Source organism: Opisthorchis viverrini (genome assembly GCF_000715545.1).
Source record: "Opisthorchis viverrini unplaced genomic scaffold opera_v5_206, whole genome shotgun sequence".
NCBI lineage: Eukaryota > Metazoa > Platyhelminthes > Trematoda > Opisthorchiida > Opisthorchiidae > Opisthorchis > Opisthorchis viverrini.
In genome coordinates, this window is record NW_008751862.1 from 875,079 (window position 1) to 899,190 (window position 24,112).

Below are 24,112 nucleotides of genomic sequence, written 5' to 3' on the forward strand. Positions count from 1 at the left end.
CATTATGCTTTCGTTTCTGCGGGTAAGAGTCAAACTTGTATATCCGCATTGCACTACTCATAAGGTTGCTGAAAATTCCTCGACAGTCCACGACCGGTTTCGCCCTTTTCGGGGTTCATCAGGTAGGCGCAGTCCCCGAGTTTCCGTCAACCCTATGATCTACTTGAACCCAAATTGGACTGTTTTTGAGAACTACACTCATTTGCAAATCAATCTGGTTCTCACAAGAGACTCGGATGAACCTCTCGTTTATGAGTAGTTTCCTTTATGAAAATATACTGCGATATCTCGAATATCGTGCCCACTGAATCATAAGGCGGCCTGTGTGCAGCGCATTCAGTTGTAGGATATCACAAACGAGAGTTTCAGTTGAGTCTCTCTTGAAAAATTGATTTGCAAATAAGTGTAGTTCTCGAAAACAGTCCAATTTGGGTTCAGGTAGATCATAAGGTTGACGGAAACTCGGGGACTTCGCCTACCTGATGAGCCCCAAGAAGGGCTGTCGAAGAGTTTTCAGCAACCTTGTGAGTAGTCTCCTTTATGAAAAAAATAAGACATTTTAAGAATTGCGTCACTCTGCGGATGTCGTTTTCGCAAGTGGCATGCATATTTCGACAAACCCACTTTAATAAAGCTTTCTTTGGAGAAAGGCCGATTTCCTGGTAATAGGCTTGGTATTTCATAATTTTTGGTGGTTTCTTAAGAAAACCATTTTGACTTTTACTGTAATAGCTATAGGAGAGTGAAAGCATATACTCTATTTCTCTTTGTGATAGGTAAATAAAGTACAAACACCTTTAGTGCTACGATTTTAAACCTAGCAAGTGGTGCAATGCTGCAGTGAATGAGTAGCTGGTATTTTTTATTTGTGTTTGGACGATTTGTGTTGGTGTGTACATCACTATCATCACTTGATGATGTCCATATTTTGTACTGTAGTCTTTGGGGTACAACGCGGGAGGCAGCTTGTCTATCAAGACCTAACGTTGATCATCATGCCTTTTTCGAAATTCATGATTAATGGTAAGTAGGCGAAGAAAACTACTCCGAATTTGTCAGATGGATCATAATTTCATCGTATTCGAATCACTAAGATAAACGTGTATGTATTCCGAGTGGCTTTGCTTTGAGTTGGACCGCTTTTACGAGAGCATTTATGTCCTTTTGTATTTACTATTCCAAATTCAGGTAGCTTCATTTACATGCAATCCAATACTTAGAGATATCACTGCTCCACACTTGGAATTTCCAAAGTGGGGACATTTCACCTGCGAGAGTATGTGATTTACTCCACTAAAGCCCCTTTGTATACAATCAAATAACTGTCCAGTGCTTCCGAATGATAAGGTTTGCGACAGAGGAATTTACACGCTAGTGATGAATTGTGTTATTCATCTGGGTTGTTGGTGGTTGACCTCTGATACAGTAATCTCTTCAATATCTAGCCCCATTCGACTTGTTCGCTAATATGCCATAAGCTGCGTGCATATTTTAATGTTACATGAATTCAATACAAATTTAAGCCGACAAATCCAAGAAACTTGTACTGTTTCATTCAAGAATACATAAAAAACGGCGCAGAAAAGTTCGAAATCATTAATTCTTCCATGCAAACCGAATGGTTTTGAGGCCTTGTATTCGATTACAGTACCGCTAGGAAGTTAAAATTCAGTGCTGGAGATCAGTAAATAAGGAGCACACGGAAATAGAGTTTTTTGGCAACGCAGTAGTTGCAGTCGTAAAAAAACCTATGATCTCAAGTAGCATGCCGCAGTATTGTGAAGTACAGAAATGACATGATCAAAAGCAGTCAATGAGCTATTCTCAAATGGGGGCTACACAAGCGTAAACATGTTTGCGACTAAAGGTTACGTTTTGTAACATTGAAGTTAGCTACAACAGCATCTTTTCCTGGTTAAAAAGTAATAAAACACGAACATGAAAGTGAGGTAATAACACTTCGGTGGAATACTTGGGTCATTTGAGAAAAAACCAGTGCACTGGATGCATTCGGATTATTCTGTATGGTAAAATCCATTTCTGCATGTAGACCACTCCTCTATAAAACCGGGGTCAGTCCGAATGAGCAATAATTTTTTTATGTTAATAGCTCATCAAATTGACTGTTTAAATCATGAAAAATAATATAGCGAGCATGGAAATCGCTGATTCAAACACATATAAGGCAAAGTGCATCAAAACGTTGGCTGGAATTTCAAACAACTGCGAAGCATGTTAGGGAAATAGACCCGTTCGTAGTACTACTTCAGCATCTTTTAAGTAATAAACTATTAGCCCTGTGTTCCAGAATGAAATTCAAACAGAAACACGGAGTGTGAACTTGGTGAAATAGAAAAAAACATTAAATTCTGCATATACCTTCGACCTTCTAGTCTTCCCAATTCCTCAGGTTACGCTGAAACAGAATAAACCACTTTCTGTGGTTTATTCGATGTGCATCTGAGCCCGGTTGCATCAGTTCAAACCGGAACAGTCTTAGTTGAGAATAAAAAGCGAAACCAACAAGAACTGTGCGCAATGTACTCTTTTCCTCTGTGGGAGAAGGTGTGCGGTAGACAGTTCCACCCAGAAGGCTTTAACGATTCGAGCATCATGTAACTTGGCCGCTATTAAAGGCGATCATATAAACTTTGTATTGTGGACAACACAGTGGATTTACACCCAGATCTGCATTTTGGTCATTCACTTGTTACCCTACAGTACTCGACATCGCGCACTTTAACAGATTGCTTGGTACTAGACTACTTGTCCAAGGACCGATGGTTGTCTTCTGAAATGTACGTCATAGCCCCTAATTGAATGGCATTTGAGTGTGGATAGATATTTCTGTCTGATCTAACCTGCGAGGGCGGGAAATATTTGGTCATCCTGGAGATCGTGTTGTCACCAGTGAGACTGTGATGTCGTTCATCGACCTATGATGATTGTGACAATTCAGTGGTTACTAAAATACGGAATTGCAGATTAGCTTATACATGACCAACTAAAAACAAGCAATTTGGAACCCATAGACTAGAGGCCGCAATAGTCCGAAAAGTGGCTGTACAGATCTCATTGAAAACAAGACTGAAATACGAGACAGAACAATGTAGAGGGAATTATCGGATAGTACGTCTAGCGATTCCACATGCAGCAGCTTTGTGATACAAAGATGCAACGAACCGCGTTACTGAACCATCCAAAGCAGCTGTTTATTTAACGTTAATGGCAAGAGGAGCGAAATTTGGGCATTGTTAGTTTACAAGTTTCTTTTCCTAATACACTTCTGTGTGTACGCTCACGATAGTGTTGGAAGTTCTATTCTGCGCAGGCCGCCGTGCATATCAAGCGCTGGTTAAACTTGGTTAACCGAACAAACGTACCAAGCGATCTGTGAATTTCGTTGGTTTGGTTTATTTAATCGAAGGGAAACCATGGAGCATCCGCGTGACATATTGAAACCCCTCTTTCCTTTGCTCTTTCGGTGATTCACACCAACCAGAAGGTAGTCAACTAGCTCAGCGCAAAGGTGGGCAGAAATATTTTACCTATGAAGCGTCAGGCCTCGGTGTCAAACGTGCGAGGTATCCAGAAGGATGCTAGCGCAGATATAGTGCCACACATCCCATTCTGGAAGCGCCTAACTGGCAATTATTTCACACTTGGTCCAAGATTTGAGGTCTGACAGGATTCAAGACAAATGAAAACAGGGGCATTCCAAATCCACTGGCATCGTGTCCAGTCGGTTTGGACAAGAAACGTCGTACCTTAGTTACATTCACCTTACTGAACACAAGACATGATGCGTAAAAGATTTAATATTTTTCTCAACTAAACCCAATCAAGTATTCTGTTGTTTTTTTTTATTTTACAATTTAAAGAAAGTAGACAGATTTCACCAGGAAAATTAACTCCAAAGAAAAATAACTATTCTTATGTTTTGTTTCAACCCGTGTGCAAATATACAAGCCTCCCAAAATATTTCTCGTCTATCTAACTTATCAACGTGGGAATCAAAATTCACTCGAGTGCTAGGTAGGAAATAATGGGACAATGATTATTCAAGTCACGAAAGAATATGTGCAACTAAATTTTACCGTCTATTTTTTGAGAACAGTTTGCTGAAGCGTTTCCTGGGGTGTGGCATGATAATCTTAAGAATTGTATCCACTTTTCCGGGTGACCGGATTCCGGACTGGCTGATGTTAATGGAAAGTTGCAAAGATGTGACACAAAAAATCTCATTGAGACTTCCTATACTTAATGATCGGTGCCTTATTTGAATGTGTGACTCTTCAATAATAGAGAATTGAAAGATTTTTTTGAAATTTTGCTCACATTACAACTTAAAAGTGGACGTACAGACATGTGACGGTTTCGGTAGCATAAAATCTTTCAGGATTGTAACCTTTGCTCATCGTCAGCAGGAAGAATAAATAATACAATGAAACAGTACGATTGCTCCCGCTGTGTGCAACCAGAATACTAAGGAACCCTTTCGACGAAAGGCCTTTTGATTAGTAGTTGCACTGCCTTCGAAGGAGCACCTGAAGATCACCATTGTAAAATACTCTTACCATTGATAATTTTGCCCCCCATCAGAATTGCAGTTGAGCAATTCATGCCTTCATGGTGGCCGTGAAAAACCCTGAACTTCCGCAGCGTGTCAAAAAAATTTATCCTATTACACTTCCAATAGTTTATCCAATTAACTGTTTTCCTCTGGGTCGTAATTTGAGAGCTACGGGACCATATAATGTTGGAAAGTTTAAACTTTGAAAGTTGCCTAAAATATTGGTCGAGTGGAGGTTGATAGTACAACGACAAACTTTGATTCCACAAAAAGAATGTATCCCTCCCTACAGGAAACTGGAATACGGTCGCTAGTTGCTCGTTTCACAGAGGGAGACCTTGGACCGAAAATATGATAACCTCGTTGGCGACGGTTGAGCGAGAGGTAAGGTGACCTTCTGTGTGCCATTGTTTTTCTGCCGAAATCACAAACCCGGTTTCGTAGAGCTAGAATTTAATCTTAGGGGAGTAGCATTTGCGTCATTCGACCCTCAGGCCTCGAATAACAAGCCCAAGATAAGGGTTCTGTAAGATCCAGAAACTTCCAGATTTGTCAAACTCAGCTGTGCTAAGTTGGCTGCTTTTTGTTATTTACACCAACACACCATTCTCCGGAGCAGCAGTTTTCAAGAAAAGTGAAACCTAAGGTGCAAGGTCTTCTGGCACCATCATGGTCTACAGGTTTACAAACATTTTTGAAATAGGTCCCGATGACCTGAGAGTTGTGTTCCCTTGGAAAATCTTACCCTCACGTATGATAGTTCTACAGGAGCACTAAAGGAACACTATCAGAACACCAAATGTTTTGTCTTGCCTTCTGTCAAAGTATCTTGTTATCTGAAAACATTCACTGTCTTCGTGGAGCACAACCTTTCGAAGAGATCTTCCTAATATTGATTAGACACATGGCCGTTCAAACAGTTTTATGTCCCTTTTTTATCGGGCATGTTTAGACAGAGAGGGAAATGGCCTTTCATCCATGACAAACTAACTACCACAAAAAAAACAGAAATTCAACAGGAAAATTAATGAGATTGCGCACGAATCAAAGAGACTGTTTTTCTCCAAATAATAAACAGCTGTTCAGTACTTTAATCCCTCCCTGCTGCCCATTAAGCACATATTTTCGGTGCACAATACTGGTTTGTCAGTCGCCGGCATTGCGTAAGTGCGCAACGTTGTTATCCGCTTGCCACCCACAGTCAAGGCCTATCCCCTCATCACTGTGAATCTTCTGATATATGAAAGCTAATTAGGACATTCTTCGAAGGTAAGCCAATAAATAGAATCAAAGCTGGTCAAAGAAAAAAGACGCCACAGTACATTTGCTTTTTTGCATAATTTTTCGGATTGATGCTGAATTTCCCCCAAGAAGGTTGCCATTGCAGCGGGTCTGTCTATCCTTCTGCCTAATCCCGACGCATTCACCATAGTAACTCACACGGAAGGCTCACGTTATTCGGTGTTTTAGGTTCAAACACAAGTGAATGGTATGCGATAAAACTTTCTTGGTACAGAGAAAAAACAGCTATTCACTTCTGAATTCGGAAACCTCGGTGCAATAAATTCGACTCAGGGAGAAAGAAGAGTATAATTGTTAACAATGTGCGCGCTTAAGGCCCGCAAATAAGCCCCGTAAAATATGGTTTAGAAAAACACTTGGGTTCTTCTAATGTAGAGAACGAACGTGATTCCCGGTTCACAAACGTAAAATGCATTACAGGAGGATAAAACACATGCGAATATTACTCTGCGTTTTCCGTATTTATTTCGGGTCAAAACAACTCTTGTTACTCAAATGATATTCCACCGAATGACACGGTTGCATCGAATTCCCCAAATATATCAGAAACACTGTCCAACTCACCTCAAACTCGAGTCATATTACTCTTAAAAATCATCGGATAACGAACACCATTTGCGGCTCCTAAATAGAAAACATCCGCCTGTGTATTTCCGGCACGTGAGTCCCCATAAAATTAGCGGATAATCGGGCAGCTCACCACCGGTTTCATCACTGTTGGATCTGAATAGACTGTGTAGCTTAACAAGTTCCATCAAAGTGATGATCCAGTTTTAGCATCAGCTTGTTCGCAGAAGGTGAAGTACAGTGCAAAATCTCAAATGGTGCGTCAGCTGACACTTGCGACAGACTCTGTATGGTGCCTTCACTTGAAAAGAGTTTCGGTCGAATTTCAGTTAAATAATTAGAATAAAATTAATCGTTCAGCTGTAACACCCGTCTGGTGCCTAGCTGCCATGCCATTCAGAGGAAGCACGAGTGCTGGGATACTGCCAGGTCGCCCAAGCCTAGACAGGGAATTTCAGTTAACACCAAAGTGATTTGCTAAAGTGATTTTTGCCAATCCTGTACGTGTAAATCAGCATGCGGTGAATCCCCAAACAGAATTACTTTGTCAGTGCTGTCGCAAACTTAGCAAACTTAGCAAAAGCATAGCTTGACGTCGCTGACTACAGTTCCGTCTTGGCAGGCCACTTGCAAAATGCCTTCAAACATGTGTGCTAAAACGTCTATATTGGCCAGCCTGCCGATCGAAATGCTTATTGTTTTTAGCCTTTCTGTTGTCCAGGTACTGAAGATGAATCAGAAAAACTGTTAAAGATTTAGAAGAGAACTGAAAATGAAATCCATTTCTGTCTAACATTAAAAAAATATATTGGCCTTGTAGTTGGCTCACATCTTTATTTATTCTGCGTTAATGAAGGTTCCGGTTTTCGGTTTTACCACTTAGTAAAAAAGTGATCTCAGTTGCCTTGACAACGAGTGGAAGGGACGGTGAGCCGGATCACTTTGATTTGAAGTCTAAGTGTACGGACGAGTGTCCTTCAAGGCTGAACTAGTGCGCAAATGATTGTTCCGCGAGTTGCCTCCAATATGAGTTCAAATAGAACTCAAATAGAACTCAAGGTGTGCAGAAACTCTGGAACTACTCCTGCCTAATGAGCCCGGGAAAGTTCGAAACCAGTCTTTGGCCGTCCAAATGTTTTCAGCAACTTTGTGAGTAGTGAGTGTTTATTTTTATCCACACTTTTGTACTTGGATCCCTGGACCCAATTAGCCTAATCCGTATGTGCTCAGAAGGATAAACTATCAAATGAATGAGCTTTCTAACTTTCTAACTCTGAGTCTCGATTTAAAAAGATGTGTACTAGTAGGGTAAGCTGGTAGTACAGAGTGTGGGTGTACTATTTGAGTTGGTTTTTCATTCTTTTAACTGTGGTACGTAAGTGCGTCTCATCACTAGTGTGAATCACAGCAACCTGGTATATTTTGTAGGATATTTTAACCGAGCGACAAATTTAGCTGTAGGCTGAGCCCTACCACCACCAAAAAAGTCCCTAAATCTACTAATACCATAAAATATACGTAATTAATGGCTTACGTAATACTCATACAGTAGCAGGATCTTGGGACATCTTCACACTTGAATACACTGATGAGCCGGCAAAGACAGAAACGTAAGGCGGAGACAAGGTTGATTATTTCACCGCCCACAATATTTCGTAAGCTAAGGAGATTTACATCAAGAATTTTTTTAACTTGCAATAGAAGTAGACGTGTCACTTGATGTGACCAGAAAATATGGTTGATTAACATTTTCGGAAAAGAAATACGGCTGAGTCGACCGTTAAAACTACGTCAATTCCCGAGGCAACTATACCCCACACGGATGGAGAAGTCGATTATTCTTCATTGCCCACCTATCTCTTATTATAATGTGTCTTTGTACAGCAATCACTCATTAAGCAACAAACTTATCCCACGGGCACCTCATTGAAAGGAACAACTTTGGATGTTTCAGTGGTTTTTAACATCGTAGAGAACGCTGTCTTTAAGAGAGCCCTCCACATAAATCAAACTTGGAGGATGAAACATTTTGCGAGGTGACTCATAACAATACCACGATTCGCGATAGAATAATGATCAGGCAGTTGAGCAAGGAAACTACCACCTCCCCATTTATGTACGACAAGCCTATGAGTGGAGAGGTCTCGATTACCCAAACATTATGCCAGCTAAATCGAACGAAGTGGACTGAGCTCTACTCATCCAAAACAAGTCACATTACTATACACATTATATGCATATATATACAACATTATATATATATATATAAAGACAGAACTTCAACCAACTCACGGCATCCACTGGACCGAAAAGGTCGGGACTGTGTCATCAAAAACCGAACAGAAAAATCAGAATTTTGAGTACGCCGGTAGATCTTGGTTCAAGCCCAGTTATTGGCAGCATGGTGGAGCACGCATGAAAATGCGATTCTCTGGAACCACACAACATTACTTTGTGGCTTACCACGCACAAAGACAGAAGCGCTAATACTTTTGCATAACCTCTTGAATTCCAGTCATTCTAACTCATAACTCGTAACTCGGTATTTCCCACTGAATGTCCAAGATAAATATATACAATGAAGGCCGCCGGGTTTTAAATTAGTGTAAAACCATATTCCACTACCCACTTTTGATCCTGCTTTCGCCGAAGTTTTAAACACCAACTAATCGTTTCCTCGAAATACAAAGGAATGTGGACCCCTTTTGAAAGATGATTCTTTTTAGAAGAGAACAATGGAGAAAAATTCATCGTGCAGCCGCTCTTGTAGATTCAGATAGCCATGAAACAATTTTTCAATATTTCCCCAGGTTTGCGGGTTATGATGATTTAGCTTCAAATGGATAATTATGGTGGTGAAGAGCGAACAGAAAGATAACCAACACGATACTATTAAGATTGATGAGTTTTTCATTGTCCTACTTTCAGTTTCCAGATCTTTACTCAAAAATTTTAATGGACCTCGCCACACTATATCGTACTCGTTGTAAAATATGCGCCTCATAAATCAAATCGTCAGTATGAATGGGATTTACACATATTTTTCGAACGAGCGAATAAAATTTTAATGCAGACTTTCTGAAATCTTCTGTGTCTAAGGTCCTCAGACCTGAAAGGATCACCAAAAACCCACAAGTTATATATAAATGGTTTATTCTGAAGTGACATTATCAATTGAGTGATGAGAGCCGTTTATTGTCTTGGAGTTGCCATGTATCCGGCACTTGAATGTGCATCTGTCAGTATTACGACGAAGGAAATTTACCGGCAAGCTAAGCTCATTCATCGAGCCAATACTATCAAATTAAGCTACGGTCGACAGGACTCGAAGACCGATCAAACTTGAGTTTGTTTTGTGTAGAAATAACTGGTTTAACATGTCCCTGAAATTTCCAAATGGAACGGAGACTCATTACTTGATATATATGTATGGCATATGAAATAAATTTAATTCAGAATGTTTCAGGGAGGTTTGGTAAACAAACCTCTCTGATGACTTCCCAGTCGGTCCCAAACATTTTCCAATTGGGTGGTAACTGAGAAAGGTTTTGCACTCACTCGAAATTCAGATGACTTCCCGTCGGTCCCAAACATTTTCCAATTGGGTGGTAACTGAGAAAGGTTTTGCACTCACTCGAAATTCAGAGCTTCTTTGATACGTAGATTTTACCCTTATATTTTACTAAAACTGAGCAACCCGGGACTAAAGTTCAATAACTGAATGAACGCGGTCTTTATGCACCATTTTCTTTTGGAATACTTTATTTGAGAAAAAGCAATAAACCCAGCAGACTTGTCTAGATAGACCACCTAAGCTACCGTTTAACAGTGGTCTCTTCTTTATTTCGAAGTCTCCTCCAGAAGCACAGAAGCCTAGTTGCTCCAGATTTATCAGCGGTGCATTCATGCGACTTCACTGGACGCTTATCAGTACCCTTGGGTTCATTCCGTCCCATAACCTGATTCAGTTTCTTGATGCGCAAGACGACATCAAGATTAAACTGAAGCTTTTTGAAGCAGTACGTGGTCTTCCAGAACAGAGATTCGGTTTTATTAGAACAGATTTACAATGTAAACAACGGCAATTCTACCTGTAGATGCAGGTGAATTAACGCACGCTAGAGCAGTAGATCAACTCCTATTCAGTTTCAGCATCTTCTTTATTGTCATTTTTGTAGTAGTCCAGAGATAAGTCCAAAATTAAGCTTATGTGGTTGGCCAACCGAAACGTTACTTACTAGAGTTACTAGCTATTGAGTATTTTGAAACACATCTCCAACCAAGACTTACCTCAGACATCCATCTAGCCTCCTCTGAATCGAACACGATGTGAGGTGATTCCACACGGACAAGTCGTCTGTTTGGTATACTGTGATGGAAGTCACGCGCATCCAGGGGTCCACTACCGTCCGTTGTATGCTCCATTTGCACCGGCTGATATTCACCTGGAGCAAATACGTGTGATCTGGATCGTACTTTGTGTCGATAGTAAAGTGAAGATTTAAAACATCCGTGGACACTATTAGTCATTAGAAAAATGATAGGTAGCAGGTGGAATGCTGTGACGGGAGTTAGACGCCTGTATCGTCCATCAGACATTTGCAAACCTTGAATTTGGCTTTGAATGCGATATTGTTTTCAATCCGTACACTCTGTCTTCCTATCACAGACAGTTTGACCGTTCAAAATCAACGAGGCACACATTAAACTGAAGTCTTCTGAGAGAGGATTCCATTTATAAAGGCTTCTGATCCGTTGAAAATAGTAGTCAACACTTGCCGCAAATCGCAGTTTCACCAGTGTTGACCACTATGATACTTCATATTTCTTGCGGCCGTTATGTAAGCCCTGTGCTGTCGCGTGATAGTACAGCCATGCAAAACGCAGGTCAGTATGTGAACGCAGAAACCGTGCGGCAAGATCGTGTACAGCCCACGCGCGCTGGTCATGTATGCATAGAATGTACCGATAAGTTTACAAGGTAACAGAGCCCCCCATCGCAGTTCACAAGGCTTGGTCCGACAAGTTCTTCCATCCCCTCCAAGCCGGTGTGACGAGCCAATCAATAGCGTTCGGTTCATCACCTTACTGCCACCCCAACTGCCAGAAAGCGGTGAGAGTTGTTTGTTCACATACGGCGGGGGACAAGTATCAATCCTGAACACGCAAGGAACACAAAACGGCAGATTCTGGGTCATCGCAAACGATAGGGATGTCCTCGTGTGGTACGGACACACCTGTGAACAACGTATCAAGATCAGCATAGGTAGTGTGTCCGTACTGTGCGGATCGTCATTCCGACGCACATGTGCGTTAAATTCAGTTGGTTGCGCAACCAATAGGATGAAAGGAGGGTGAATAAACCATATTCTTAATCTGTTTAAAACCGGTTGTCCTAGGAAATCAATCGTCCGGTTTCAGTACTGGTTGTCTTCGGCGTGAAAGGATAGCTGTTTGACAATCCGTCAACTCCCCTCCTGCTTTCTGAAGGTCCTTTTCAATGCCTATTTTATAAAATAAACATTCATGCGAGTGAACGATTTTGCGTGGAAGTTTTTTTTCAGGTGACAGCTGAGTGTCATCATTCCATTCTTTATGTACCTCTTCTCTTCAGAGACTATATGTGAGATTCCCACATTTGTAGAAAGTAGTATTCTAAAATGGACAGTTGGGATTCGTCAGCGATAAAACTTCAGTTAAGGCAGGTAATTTATTGCGCTAAAATTTGACCGTTTTGTCTGCTCGGCCTGAGACGCGGATTTCTCGAAACTAAAGATCGCTGTCAAGCTTTCATGTTATCCCTTCAAGATTTGCACCAAAATGATATGAAAAGGGTGGAATGATTTGCACAGCCTGTGGTTGAAAGCTTAAATTAGTCACCATATTTGTTTGAAACAAACAATGAACCTTCCGCGTTTTTGTAAGGCCTTACGTGAGATACTGATCTCGCATAAACTCAAAGTTCAAGGAATTTGTTTACTGCCGAATATGTAACTTATAAGAACGTGGGTATGCAAGAAACTCGGACGTAGATCTTACTCAGGAGGCCAGCGTACTTAAAAGTGTCCCTTGGGCAAATTTTTCTAAGCTTTTTGACAACAAGTGCTTCTAGACTTTTATCACTCGTAACCTGATGACTGGGAAGATTACTGAGCATCCGGTTTCAACTGAGTGGCTTATCACCGCTTTTTATAATTTCTGATTTTCTTTTGCTAGTTTCAAGTAGGCCCATTTAAACAAGGATATGGTGAAAGTGGTTTAACCTCCTCAGTCTGTAGTAAAGTTCATAAATGACTGTGCCTGCGAACAGACGTAGCCAAACTTGGACCATTCCATAAAATGGGATGATAATCACCTCATATTTTCTTCATTTACCAAGTTTCTTTCCTCTATACCTCAGGCTGTATAGTGTTCAGGGTCGCTTTGATTTCCAAATGGTATAGCAGACAAACCCCAACACTACATAACAATCCACGGCTGCCATTCTTCTGGTCACCCCCATAAGTTCACTACCGCCACTTCATAGAATAAATTTCCTCTAAACAGTGACTGTCAAAATATTCCTAAGCCGTGTCTGAAGTGGCAGAAGACGTTCTCCTTACATGAAAAGAAAGTGGTATGAAAGAGAACTCTCTTAAAATATGGCGCCACCATTTGGAGTTTCAGGTTAATCTATCCCCATCAGTTACCGCCCCATACGAGAGTGTGCAAGAAGGAGAGGCTGAATGATCACCATCGTGGTTAACCATGGATACCTATCTTTATCTACGGTAATAGTTTTCACATCTTCGAGCACACCAGCGTCCCCATTCGCTCATTTTATGTGCAACGCACAAAAGTTAGAACCGTTAGAAAAACTGTCATCCGATGGTTGTCTGAAGAGACCTTGTAACCTTCAATGGAGATTCTGTCCTGTCATTGAAGCCAGTCTGTGTCGAAAAGCCGAGAAGCATTTAACACTTGTTTCATCCTCATCAGGAACTGTCAGCAGTGCTAATCTCATGCAACCCAGGACGTTTCAAATCCACGACTTTCCGACCAGGAGTTGAACAAAATCGTTTAGCCACGAGTGGCTGATCCGCAGTGAGTGTGTAGCACTTAGGCAAGACATAGCATCACTCTTATTTCTATCAGAGAAACCACATCATGTGGTCACTTAGTGACTGGCTACTCAAGTGACGACTTCTCGGAAGGAAACTTTGCACATCTTGTGAAATTATTCTTTCTTTGGTCTGCTAAGATACTGACAATTGTATGAGGAGACTTCGTAACTTTTAGCAGAGATTTCGTGCTATCGGTGAAGCAAATCTATGCTGGAAATCCCTACTAAGAATCATCAGCTGTGTACGACTCTCTCACTCTCCATCGATTAGAATAAGTATCAACCGATTGTGCTGAATAATGTACTCGGTATCCCAGAGAAAAAGAAATTCAAGCGGGCGAATAAAGTTCCCTCATTCGGCACTACTCTTAGGAAGCCCATCAGCAGTTTCCCCATCAGGTGGGCCTAGATCGAGAATTTCCACCAACCCAATTTCATCCTCGGAAATTAAAACAAACATCAGGTTTGATGAATTCTCCGATCGAGACTCTCTGACAGCGAATAAATGTCCTGCTTCGCAAATGCCCCTTATGTTTTTTCTTGCAACATAAGACTGATGAAAATGCGAGGGTTTGAGCAAAGGGCATAGAAGAGCTCTCTGAGAAGCAAAACTGAGCATAGAAATCCGTCTAATCGACCGGCTACAGAAGAAATTCAAATATCCCTTGCGTCGTAGCTGTCTTCGTATGTCCTTCAACTCATGCTGACATTTATCGATGGTGTTTTGAAAGTGCATAGGAAAATTGATCACTTGGTGTAGACTAATGAGGATAGCGGAATCTTATAGTTGTACCCACTTTCAATCTTGGCAAGCGGATTTCGTAGCTATGTCTACTTAGCGAAATAACTAGCCATGCCAAGTCTGAATTCGTTGGGACCTACTGATAAATAGGTGCACTTTGAAAGAAGCCAAGCCCGTTAGATTTGACGAAACCAGTCTTATCCCATTTTCTTATAATAGTCTCATTTACCCACCAGTGTTTTCCTTCAATGGAATTCCAGGTGAGTATCCCTATTATAATATTTTTCAAATGAAGGCGGTGCACAAAGGCCACCTTATGTTTCAAATGGTACGATATTCAGGATGTTGCAGTATATTTTCTCGAAGGAACACTACGCATAAAATTGCTGAAAACTTCTCGATAACCCACGAGCAGCTTTCTTCTTTGTGTAACACAAAAGGGAGACACAGACCCCGAGTTTCCATCAAACTTACCCTAATTGGACGAGTTCAAGCAGTTAGGCAGCTTTAAGCATCGTCATGGTTAATACTTTTCCAAGGAAAATATACTTTGGCATCTAGAAAATCGTACCAACTCAAACAATAGGTCAGCATTTTTGCAGCACATTCACTTGAAGGATATTACAAACGAGATATTCAGCTGGGATTCAGCTGAGTCCCTCTTTAAGAACAAATTGGTGTGCAGTCTGAGTCCAACTAGAGCAAAAGATTGATGGAGCCTGAGAACCTGCATCTTCTTGATGCGCACCAAGTAGAAAGAAACTGGTAGTGGGCTGTTTAAAAGACACTGGAGTAAACCTACTTACCATGCTATTCAAACACAAATACACCAGACTGTGCAGAGCATCTCAGATGAACATCACTCTAAAACAAATGGCTGGCACTATAGCTCTTATTTACTTGAATGAAGGGTGCGCATTTTTTCTTCTACGTGCTATCAGTACTGTAATGCTGGTTGCTGTCAAAAGCAACATCTATCGCATGTATTATTTTGCACTTAATATTCCTTGAACTCTGACCATACTACCTATGGGGTGGTTTCTATCTGTATGAACGGGGCGAGATGGCCCAAGTGGTTTGAGCGCAAATTTACTGACCGGAAGGTCCTTGGTTCGAATCCGACCTCCGCCACTCGACTTCCCCTGTCTAGGTTTGGGCAACCTGGCAGTATCCCAGCCCTCGTGCTTCCTTCGGATGGCATGGCAGCTAGGCACCGGAAGGGTGCTACAGCTGAACGCTTTATAGTGTATATGATTAGTTTAACCAAAAACAAGAAAATATATCAAAGTAGCATTTGTGCAGTCCAAAGAAAAGAGTTTCCCCTGGTAGAAAGCATTGAGTTGAAGTTAGATGCGACAGTCGATTTCCACCAAGCTCTTTCTCAAAATGGCGTGACAAAGCGGCATACATATCAGCTGATCACACGCAGTTTATCGTATAGCATTTTGTAGAATATCTTTGTAGAATATCCCAGCGTTTCAGGCACTAAATTGGTGGACAGAAGGTTCGTCGCTAGAATTCAACCCTGCTCTTATGTGTGCCTGGAGAACCTCATAGTATCTTGAGTCTCACTGCTTATTCAGGTTACACCGTATTTTGACACTGAAAGGTTGCTATAACTGAACATTTGTTTTTGTTTCTGTCTGTACGACAAAGCAACATTTTCCCTTTTACTTCTCGATCGGGAGTGGGCCTATCGACCAGCCAAAATAAGCCACCCGTTAATTACGTGACGTAATTATTTGTTTCCCTATTTCTCAGGCTAATTCATTACCCTTCCCGTGACTGCTCAAGCTTCAAGACTGAACTGTTCTATTTTATACAAAGTCGACTCTATATCAACCGTTGTTCTATAGTCGATTTGTTCAGATTCATTTCTGGGCTTGTTGAAAATTCGTCCTACTTTGAACGGAACAACATTTTCCCGTTTAATTTGTCCGACAGCACACTGCCCTTCGTGTGCCATCCTGTGTTGCCAGCTATCCAAGGTTCAATCTAGCCGTAAGCCTTTCTTTAATCCTCCTCACGATGTACTGGTAATTTCTTAGAGAACCACAGTCTACTTACCCATACTGTCTACCCACTTCCAATTCAATACATTGTTCACTGCCCAATCGCGACTACTGAACAAACGCAGGTGAAGTTCGTAGAATTCGGTTTCGCCGCAATTATATTATGACCGATCGTGGTGAATTAGACTACACGTTACCTGTCAGATAAGACACCTAGATCGTGCGTTTAGGCTAAGTAACCTATTCCTTGCTTTGAGATCGCAGCATTAGCACAGGATAATACACAACCTGTTAGACCAGACAGCGCCATTCAGTCAATACGGAATTCAGTTTTATCACTCCTGTCTGTTTCAACCGAAATAGCTCAATACATTTATCATGAGTTCCCAAACTTAAGTTAAAGACTCCTAATGAATATGTAAAGGCGTTGTTAGTACCATAATTTTCAGCATACCTCATTTACGTACTCAAAGACAATATCTCCGGAAATACACTGCCCAGTTCCCTCCCAAAGGGCTTCCTGAGCGAAGCACAATCACAGCTTTCGAAGATCCCCTCGGTGTGAATTGCTTTAAATGAGCGACAATAGGGTTTTCCAATTGGAAGCGCATTTTTATCTTCCTCCAACTAATACTGTATTTTACGGAATTTGCATGGTAGCTTCTTGTAAATGCTCAGTACGCGAATAATCTGTTGGAATGGTTAGGAATGACCGGCTTCAAACCACAGGGATTCAGATGCTCATCAGTGGCCCTCAAAAAACCACGACTGGGGCAGATGAGAACTTTTAATACCTTAATGCCTGTCAGCGCTAGACAACTGATGTTGGATGGAAGGAAAATTCAAGCCCATCCGTTGAGTTATGGGGGGAGGGAGTATTTCGAACAGGGTAAAGTTGTTCCAGCGAAGGGGGAACAAAAATAATTATCCGATTATCCTTTCCCAGCTCTCAGTGAAATGATTTATTTTTGCGGCAAATGAGCTGACTTCTTTTGAAAATCATCACCCCGGAGATTCCATGTTTTCCGATGATTAAGTACCACGATACGGTGTATGGTGCTTGATCCGCTACTATGGAAAGGTTGAGATGAACTAGAAGTAGTTTTTTCTAAAAAGCTCCATGCTGTCTCCACTTTGGTAGACCTGATCATCACTAGATTTATGTACATTTGTTATTTCACTTTGAAGTAGGTAAAATTCCTGTTATATGATGTTCCTGCAATGTGAGTAACCTTTGGACCGGGAAAAATTGCTTGCTTCTCTGAATGCGAATCAATCTTGAAATTCCAGTATACTGCACAGACGGAGAGCAGCCATTCGCGGGAAATTGGTCAGCAGAACACCCGTTGAATGCTGGTGTTTCAGGCCCACCCTGAAGCATTTCGCTTTAACTTCTATTTTAAGGTATGCGTTCGGTAAGTGGATCAATGACATCATGCATACCAATGAATGCGACGAGAAAACGATGGATATGGCGGTGTCACGGTAGGTACAATCTGGCGAATGTTTGGTTTATGCGCCTTATCAGCCAAGTGATTCTTGTTTTTAATGGATATTTTGCTCGTGGTATGTTCACCAGTAATGTCTGACGGTTAATAACCACTCCGAAGCAATCGACAACAAGCTTCTCTTGTTTTGGCTTACGCACTACGGTGGTTCTACCAAAACACCAGTCGTTCTTTGCTCCAACTTTTCTGGAGCGCTGTAGTTTACTGATTGTCTTCTTTTGTCCTCGAACTGCATCTGGTGTCGGCAGAACTTAAATCCATTTATCTTTCCGAGATTCGGGCTTCCTAAATGCACAGCCTTTCTTGAGACGTTATGCTACTCGCCAGACTTGACTGCATGTTAGCCGTCTGAGTGCACACTCGAATTTTCATGGAAAGGGAATGATTCAAGATGCTGAAGATTTGAAGGAGCTGAATGGCCAAGAACACAAGTCTTGGCAGTCACAGATGCCAGCAGATGTCAATTCACATGACAACATCAATAGAAATCATTTTGTTGATCTCCAAATGTCTTCTTCCGTGGATTAAAACGCTACGTTGCCACAGCAAGATTTCAACTCCAAGCAGTGCTCAGACAGTAGCCTGTCTACTTGCAACAATCGAGTCCAGTCGGATATCGAACGCTCCTAAAAGGGGAACTGGTTCCAGTTCATATGTGCACAACTAAAGGCCATCGAAATCCGAACGTACCGGTTTTTGGTATCTGATTAGGAAAACCGCGACAAAGGTGCATATAAACCTTAGCTTTATTCTATGATGAACAAGTGGCTACCCGATCGATTGAACTGACAAACTCAGCCAAACCATCGCCAGATTAGATCAGGACGATGCAGTCATTTCTCGTGACAAACAGGTCCAAACCGACCGCACTTCACTAAATGCCCATCCACAAATGAGTAGCAAGTCCATAACAGTTCACCGATGCCCCGTAATCTAACTCAACGAATGACACTTACTCAAGTCCTGTTCTCCCAGTGGTTTGTCGGCCCATCTTGGTCAAATATGCCCTAGAATAATACGGAGAATCACCCAGACATAGTCGCTGTCCCATGATGTAAACAAAAGAGCTATCTGTCCCGCCGTTGGCCACACAAAGAGGTTTGATGGAAACACAGTTGCCTCAGAGGCGTTACTAAATAAGGGTGTCTACCAAACTGGCAACCCCCATGGACTCTTGAGAATAGATTATTCTACCAAAGAAAGCGAGTCTGTGTTTCTGAGAGTGACCTCAACTCCGGCGAAAAAAAGTGTTCACTGATTAAATCACGCTCAAAGGACCTAGCTCATCCCTTCAAAAACTTCGCACTCCAATCCATGCACGGCTTATAACCATTCACAGCTGCCAGATTCGGAATTTTTTAGATACTCTTATCTTTCCCTCAAGACAACGATTATATTTAGTAAGTAACTGTAAAAATGCCAAGCCAATGTCTTTTTGTAAGAGCCCCCATGAGAGAACTAAGTTCTATGGGTATGTCTTGAAATAGTCAGTAGCGACTGCTACTGACCCATACTACGTCATCTTTGTTGATTCCCAACTAAACGGGCGTTTTCGCACTGACTGGCAATATCGCACCGTGTATGACCGAATACACGGCTTTATAACTCAAAAACTGTGTGCAGATCAAGTCCACCATAAAACAAACCTCAGACAAAACTTCACACGTTAGCTCTGGTCGATAAATACACACGTACACAGGTAGATACAAAAGTTGGTTCCTGATTTCAATCAGGGTGACTATCATTCATGGTAACTAGCCTGGATGTGACAACAGCTTGAAATGGGGTTAGTCTCAATGCACTGGTCTGCTTACGCGTCTTTTAGTCAAAACAAAAGTTGGTGTCACCGCGTTAGTCAACTTCGCGAGTCGGAATGAATGAACGCAAAGTTACGTGAAAATAGGCCTCAATCTATCCAGCCAGTGTTCCTTTAAGAGGGTTGTGGCATTTATTATTTGCACATAATGTTCAATTTTGAGAGGTAGCTCTCATTTCCACCTGAACTTCAACCATAAGCACAGACAAGTTCAAGAATAGTCCCTGAAGCAGGATATGGGGGACGGCCAGCTGTGCTGTTGGGGGCTCAAGAACAAGCGGGTTGAGTCGCTCCATAATCATGGGCTTTGCCTATTTGAGCATATAAGAATGCATTTAGTTTCTGAACTGGCAGCGTCCCGAAGCCACATGTTACTTCCAGACCTCTGTGGCTCTTAATAAATATAATTGGAAACCTGAACATGTGAATTACGGAACGTTGACAACTATAGGTACAGGACTAGTCAACATTAACTTAATGGACAACGTTTTACCGGTTTAACGCTTTTCTTCGACGTGCTCAAAACAAAATAATCACAACTAAGTAAGGGAACTCCGTAATTTGTCTGTCGTGCTGGCAATTCACACGAAGTATTTTTCTTACTGAATGAGCACTTCTCACTGGACAAATAAATTGGGATTAAAATTTTTCATTACCTTCTCACAGGCAGAATGACTTCAGTGGCACTTTCTATTCCCATATTTCGACCTAGCTGCTGTTCAGCCATATGCCTGAGGCTTAATTTTTTGAAGAATGAACATCGCGAAAGTGATCGTCTGCAGACCACTGATTTTTCGATACTTTCACATGCTACTTTTCAACACTTTTCGTTAGTAGATCCCACAAACCAGGCCCATCACTTGACCTAAAGCAACACGAATCTCGAGGCTCCTCACGGGTACTCAGTGGAAATTCCCACAAAAGGACTCGCAATACGAGTGAAACCGTGTTTACAAGTCAACTGAACTAAAGATTTCTGTGTGTTTCTAAAAAGTGAAACCAAACAAACATCTGAAACGATTCACTGATTTTAACGTGCCTATCCGACCGCACGGACAAAGTTAACCTACAGTGACAAACCCACAAACCACATCCATAAGAACACGTACCACGAGAAAACATGCTAATGGAACCATTAGGAGGAAGATAAATTCCCCCTTAGCGTCACAGTAAAGTGTAGTCTATTGTTCAGACAACTCTGGGAGAGCTACCAATTCCATCGATGCAAGTTCAGTTAATAAATGGCATTTGTTAGGTGATAAGTGTGGGATAAGGGTGAAACAGACGCACCGGTGAATACTCAACCCCACATGAAGGCTACACCGGCATATAAATAGTAGCGCAACTTCACCAAAATGCTGATGCTTGAACTCAGCCACTCTGTTATGATATTGGTCCCGCGCTCGCAAATAAAAATGATTTAACTGTGTAGTCGTCCTTTGGTGAATCCGAGATAAGGAATACTGATAATGACAGTTTTCTGGGGAACTCGTGACCAACCGGTTTTATGTTTACGTTAAGGGCTAACCAAAAATCTATCCGAAAATGCTAGCAGGAATCAGAGGTTTGAATATGCGTTTGGGTCTGCAAAGAAAAGAAATAACATGCAGTTGATGCATCCTTAATGGTCGTCAACAGTAGTACACATTCTACAAAACGCGCTAAAGAATCAAACCCGTAAATTTCCCGGAAAACAGTTGAACAGTATCTGTGGGCTATCTGTGTGTTGAAATCGCAATCAAACAAGATAGAACTCCGAGAAATACACTCATTTACAGGTCAATTTGGTTTTCACGAACGACTCAACTGAATCCCTCGTTTATGATATTCTACAACTGAATGTGCTGCACACAAGCCGCCTCATGATTCAGTTGGGACGATATACGAGATAGCGCAGTATATTTCCACGAAGGAAACTACTCACAAGGTTGCTGAAAACTCTTCGACGAAGAGTAGAAGGATCGAATCTCTTCAGAGATTTGTTGGATCAAAAAGAGGGCGCAACACAAGTTAAGTGTGCATTTTAGCCAACACCTAGTCTCTTGGAAGGTGCATTAATAAAGTTATTGGAAAATAGTGGAATTACTTCGTGTCCAGATTCGGGTTAGTTGACGTGCTGCTCAGTCGTTCTTCAATGAATCACTGAATCACGTACTATTCAATAGCTAACTGGAAGTCCGGTGCTTTGAGCAGAACTGAAGTTTCGTGGAAGGCTTCCTAGTGGTGATTCCAAACGGATTTGCAGTGTTTCTCAATTGTTCACTTTACGGTGACCTCCCTTACATAAGTTCTGATTGAACTAGGGAGATCCTTTCATACAAAGAGACATTGAACATCAGTGAGCCTAGAAAGCGGAATTCTGTGTACCTGAAAATGGACCGAATGCCATGAAGAATCATACGCTGCGAAATGACCGCCCACTTATTCTCCCCTATCATATGAATAAGCTGACCAGTAAAACGAAACTCACACTACCCCTTTGCGACCCACACTTTGGCAGAATAACCTGATGCTTTCAAATATTTAGGTGTTCGTCTATATAAAAGCCTGCTAAGCCTACATCACGCGTTAATGAATTGCTTGTCCCTCTTGTGTGATGCGTTTCGACTGCCTCACCAGACATCAAAGGATGACCTGGACACAACGTTCACTCTTGGTTGTCGCTTTTCCCCTTATATGGTGCATACTGTGGCACACGTTAAAACACAGTACCTGGTCCGTTCGGCCATAGGTCTTCTTGATGCAGATGGCGGATTGGACAGCCAGGATCACACCTGCATACACCACAGTTTAGGGATGATGAAACAGGCTGCAGTCTACAAGTCCTGCTTCAGTCTTGTCCTGTTCTAATGCTCAACGCCTCCGCAGGTGACACAAAAGCGGAGAGGAAATATGGTATAAAGAATTGGCACTGCAATTCAAAAAGGGAACGTTAAAAAAATTAGAACTTTCGTCTTCGTCACTTGAAAACTTTTTCCCATTGGTGCACGAGAAACAAAAACGTCTGGACAGGGTTCATAATTCGGTTGGATTATGCTGTCAGTTCTAAATTCAGAAGAAAACTTCCTTTCCAGACGACCAACACCCATTCATTCAGACGCGTACGACGTTCCAAAGCACAGTGAATTGCAGAGGTAACCTGAAATTCGCATTAATCATGGCCACAACGTAACCAGTGTGGAGGATTCCTGGAACCGACACAAAAAATAATCTACAGTGTCTGGAATCGCTCCTGTGGAAAGTGACAAAACCTCTGCCCAAGTGACGATTATAGCGGTTATCTAATACCTGTAGAATCATCTCTCAGTTAGTTGACCAACCCCCTATTTGACGCAACTCCCTGCTATTTAGGAGTCATAATTTACCAGCAGTGAGAACTTCGGTCAGCACTCATGTGTCTCATCAGTCGGATGTTCACACCCTGTCAAATCTCGGTCACACGAATATTACTCGTTAGGAAGATGACAGCTACCAGCAACACTTCAGAATTTATGCAACGAAAATTATTGCAGACTGACGCTAGGTTCATCCGAATTCTCCACTGTTTTCTTCGAAGGGGACTGCCTTCCCCTAATGTTAACTTAAATTCTATCAGCTTGTGCCTAAGACGATCGTAGGACATAAATAGAGAGTGTCTCGTGCAAGATGAGACCAATGAGGAGTCAAAAATTGGAACATTTATCGCGAATAAGTGACAGTTCTATACGCTGCAATACTCAGAAGGTCCACCAGAAGAGCGGATTGTTAGATAATGTAACAGAAACATTAAACAAGTCCCTAAAAACAATGTTCCTTTTCTTTGTCAGTCATAATTACTTTTAGGCAAGTTTTCTTCAAAAATGAATACTGTTATCTAACGTGACATTGGTTACCGTAGAATGTCGGTAAACGGATGTAGGTTGTCAGAGATTGCTCAGACGAGATAAATGGTTACTGCAACAAAGTCTCGCATACTCTGTAATCTGAAGCAAGATCAATAATAATCTTCTTTGAAATAATAAATGAAAGTAGACTGAGAGCCAATTAATTTGGTTAATTGGCTTTTACGTGCCTCACAGTCACATGTTGCCGGTGTGGGTCCGCGAAGCAGGGAGCGTCGGTTGATCAACCACGAGGCACACTGAGCAGGTATGTGTGTCGGTGAAAAGGCCTCCAAACTATTAAAAACGACTTAGTCACATGTAATTTAACACCGAAGCTTGGTACCTGAAATTCATGATTGCCGACCCCATTTATCGCCAAACTTTGTAGAGAAATAAGCACCGGATGCAACAGTGACCTCCTACCGAGGGCGAAAATCGAGGTCAGTCGGACAATTCATTTTGGTATTTGTTTCTGATTTTTTCTCGTGTTTACACATGCGATGAAAGAATGATTTTTAATAGAAAAATCATCTTTGGTGGTCTGTCTTAACAAGGAATGCAAATTTTTGGTAGCGCGAGCAATTGCGTTCCCACAGTTAGTATCGCGGTGGGTGGGAGAGGGAGCAA

The 24,112-nt window shown here is 41.7% G+C and overlaps 1 protein-coding gene across 1 annotated transcript in view; it reads right to left on the reverse strand.

The window, feature by feature from the left end:
• T265_08200 (hypothetical protein) overlaps positions 1–11,258 on the reverse strand; it is a gene marked incomplete at both ends in the record, with an annotated part of 50,198 nt that extends 38,940 nt beyond the window's left edge. Inside the window, one exon of the mRNA XM_009173929.1 lies at positions 10,733–11,258. Within this exon, the coding sequence (XP_009172193.1) occupies positions 10,733–11,041 (309 nt within the window). The remainder of the gene's footprint in view (positions 1–10,732) is intronic.
• Positions 11,259–24,112: the final 12,854 nt, after the last annotated feature.